General features: G+C 36.8%; 1 protein-coding gene across 1 annotated transcript; it reads left to right on the plus strand.

Annotated features, from left to right (window-relative positions):
- Window positions 1–241: 241 nt before the first annotated feature.
- LOC132031627 (GTP-binding nuclear protein Ran-3) lies at window positions 242–2,722 on the plus strand (the record flags this gene model as incomplete). Its single annotated transcript, XM_059421591.1, has 7 exons — window positions 242–326; window positions 935–991; window positions 1,087–1,204; window positions 1,778–1,867; window positions 1,952–2,131; window positions 2,232–2,309; window positions 2,389–2,722. Coding segments are annotated over 7 exons (678 nt in total), but the record flags the coding sequence as incomplete, so codon positions are not given.
- Window positions 2,723–4,035: the final 1,313 nt, after the last annotated feature.

The following is a 4,035-nucleotide window of genomic DNA, read 5'->3' on the forward strand; positions in this document are numbered from 1 at the left end:
TCCAACGGTCCAGAGAATCGCGTTAGACCAAAGCTACACAAAACGCCTTTTTCTTCCTCTCCTTTTATATATATATGCTCTTGTTCCTAATCCCTCAAAAACCCTCGCAGTATTCTCTATCTTTTCCATTTTTGTTGTCCTAAGCACGCACATACAACAACATGGTTAGTACCCCCCTATCTTTTCAGCTTTGATTTCTTCTACTTTTTTGCTCCTCTATACATTTCTAGTGTGTTAATGTTTTGTGGATCTGCAGGCTCTTCCAAATCAGCAAACAGTCGATTATCCCAGTTTTAAACTTGTTATTGTTGGTGATGGCGGAACTGGTAATCTTTATCTACCTCTCTCTCTCTCTCTCTTTGTTAATTAGAAAAAAAAGACTTTAATTTGGAATTTGAGAATTAAGTCTTGCTTTATTTTAAGGAGGGTTTGAGATTGAGCTTTCTTTATACATGCTTCTTGATTCAAAATTGTAGATCTATTATTAAGCTGCTACTCCCTACATCCCAATTTCTTTTCTACACTTTTCCCTTCTTACTCAGAGAATGACACTTTCTATATTTAGCACTCCCTCCGTTCCGTCTTCCTTGTCACCTTGTTATATTTAGAATAATTTAACTTTATAAGATAGATTTACAAGGCTTGTTTTAGATCACATATTTCAATAGTGTCTGTCAAACTAAGACAATCTTTTTGGGTCGGAAGGAGTAATAATTTTACTTTGAAATACCCATTTTACCCTTACCTTTAATGAGATGATTTACTAGCTCTTTTTAGACTACAAGTTTCTAAAAGTATCTTTGTGTCTCATCACATAAGTTGGGACGGAGGGAGTTTAAAAGTTAGTTGTTTTGTTAGGTTAAAGAAGATTAATGGGATTCTCTTGTTGTTAGTTGGGTCACATCTGATTTGGAAGTTTATTCTCTTTTTGTAGGAAAGACTACATTTGTGAAGAGGCATCTTACCGGTGAATTCGAAAAGAAATACGAACGTGAGTGCTTTGCTGTATGAAACATTTTTTGGGTGTTAATTGTTGCATCTTTTTCTTCACTAGACTTATTTTTGATTTTGTATTCTGGAACACAGCCACCATTGGTGTGGAGGTGCATCCATTGGATTTCTTCACAAACTGTGGGAAGATTAGGTTTTACTGCTGGGATACAGCTGGCCAGGAGAAATTTGGTGGCCTTAGGGATGGCTACTAGTAAGTTATTATGCCATTTTAATTCCACTCTAATACTCATTACTCTGTTGGTATTGCTGTGATTATCTATACGGCGATATTGAATGCTTAAAAAACCCGTTGGTGTGTGGTTTGGTGAATGAACCTGGAGGTTTTTTATCTACTAGGTATCTTTTAAAATATAATTGTTTTTATATTTTTTGTTTTAAACTAAAGGCGAATAACAGCATACAAAATACCCCCTTTGAATCTTGTAGTTTTATTAATCCTGATTCATGACATGTCATTCCTTCAATGGAGTGCTACTAAAACTAAATATAGAAAAAGTTGAACGTAACACATGCTGAATATGATCTATTTTGAAACGAACTAAAAAGGAAAGTAACACATAAATTTGAATGGGACACATGAAGTTGTAGATTGATGTATGGTTAAATACACATCCCCTTTGTCAGCTTGATTATAAGCAAATGAGCATAAGGTTGTTTTGGGTTTGGGGGTATCTGTCTTCGATAATCTTTCTTTTATCAGCATCTGTATGATAGAATCTTTCTATTTGTATACCTTATTGACTTACCTACTGTCACTCTGCAGCATTCATGGCCAATGTGCTATCATCATGTTTGATGTGACAGCTAGATTAACATACAAGAATGTTCCCACATGGCATCGTGATCTTTGCCGGTATGTTAAACCATCTTGAATTTTCAAAAAAAGAAGATTACATGCTTTGGGTCTGATAGAGATTTACTGCATCTTTTGAATCAGTGTCTGTGAGAATATTCCCATTGTTCTTTGCGGAAACAAGGTTGATGTGAAGAACCGTCAAGTTAAGGCAAAGCAGGTTACTTTCCACCGGAAGAAGAATCTTCAGTATTATGAGATCTCAGCAAAGAGTAACTACAACTTTGAGAAGCCTTTCCTCTACCTTGCTAGGAAACTTGCTGGGTAAATTTCTTTCATCATTTAACTATTAGCGAATGTGTCTTTAGAAGCATACTCATAATAGATTTTGATGACGTTTCTGCTACAATTTTCCCTTGTTTAGTGATCAAAACTTGCACTTTGTGGAGTCTCCTGCCCTTGCTCCCCCTGAAGTACAGATCGACTTAGCTGCACAGCAACAGTAAGTTCTTCAGTTTTATTTCTCCCCTTCCTATTTAGGTTTTGTTCAGGTTTTGATTGTTGTGTTATGTTTGCTGCAGACACGAAGCTGAGCTAGTTGCTGCTGCCAGTCAACCCCTCCCAGATGATGATGATGAGACATTTGATTAAGAGTAGTCAGCATTTGTGGTGCAGTTACGATTCTTGATTTTCCCCCGTGTACCAGTGTCCCATTTTTTCCGCCATTGATGATGGGCTTCTGAGATTTGTGTTCCAGAATATGTAGGCTTTTTGAACTCCGTTTATGATCTATTTTCTTTCTTTTTGGTTTGTGAGAAGTATGAGAAGTTTTTATTCATATCTTCTGAATGTGGATCTCTATTTGTTTGGACGAATGGATTTTGGATAAACGAAGCTACTGTTGGTGCTTGTTAATGTGCTTTTCCTCCTAATTTGTTCCAACTATATAGAAGCTACAAAGTTTTGGTGAATGAATTATAAGTCATGACAGGATGAAAACACCGAATAATCTGATTTGTTTGGGTAATCCGGTAGGATGCACTTGTGTTATAAAGCCACTGCTATTTGATACACACTGACAGAATTAAATTAGCAACATTCGAACTAAACAAATGTGAATAATCCTAGCTGGGATGTGTTGCTTTCTTTCTGAAACAAGGAAGTAGAATGTTCCATGTGAATTTTGTCTGACGAAATCAATTTAGTTTCGTAAGCTTTATTGGAACAGTTTTCCTCAAAGATCATTACAAGTTTATCTAACAAATTGTTTTATAAAGGAATTCTCACTACAATACCTGAGTTGGATGTTGTGGACTGCTAGCCCCCTTCTTTTAAGCAGCAGTTTGAGGCACCTAGACAAATTTTTAAGCAGCAGTTCACAATGATCCCATTGGCTAATTCAATCAGCTATTATTAATAAAGACGTCGTCTTCTACTAAAGAAGTTAAGGAAGCGATTCTTCCAAGCGAGAGTTACTATTGATAAAGGAAGGATAGTCTAATTTCCGATGAAAAATAAGAAAAGGATCATAGTTAAAGCTGCCAATGCAGATTACTCTCATTCCCTTGCATGATGAGATGAACAAAAGTGTATCCTGAACTTGTATCAATTTAACATAAGAACAGCGTCAGGAAAATGCAACACAAACACAAGGTCATCATTAAAGCATAGACTCAAAAAGGCTTATTCATCCAACAAACGGCTGATTCACTTGTAAATTGAACTCGAGGCGCATGCTACACACAGAAACAGATAGTTATGGATACCAAAGGCGGGGCTAAACCCCTTTCAACATCATCACTTTCAAATGTTTCTTCCAATTCACCACTGCCATCTTCATTGTGATACTCAACTGCTAAATGACAAGTTCACCATTCTTGTGAACATTGTATTTTAAGTACATTAGAAGAATCTATAGTGCAGTAAATATTTTGCTTCTGTACGACTGCAACACCACAAACTCATCATTTTATTTGGTCAAATACTCTGCTGCTACTCGCTGCATTGCCGCTCCTAGATGATCTCAATGCCAGTATTGCCATGTCCCCAACTCCCAGGCAGTGAAATTAACTGCAGAAAGGAAAACAAATTGGTGCCAAGGGAGTTCACTTTCACAGAGTGCTGCAAAAAATAACAGGGTTGAAGTATACCAAGTTTTAATGGCTTGTTTCCAGCTTGAACAGTCCATGCTCAACAATTATGAAAGGGTGGAGGAGGGGGCGAACCTT

Source organism: Lycium ferocissimum, chromosome 9 (assembly GCF_029784015.1).
Source record: "Lycium ferocissimum isolate CSIRO_LF1 chromosome 9, AGI_CSIRO_Lferr_CH_V1, whole genome shotgun sequence".
Lineage (NCBI taxonomy): Eukaryota > Viridiplantae > Streptophyta > Magnoliopsida > Solanales > Solanaceae > Lycium > Lycium ferocissimum.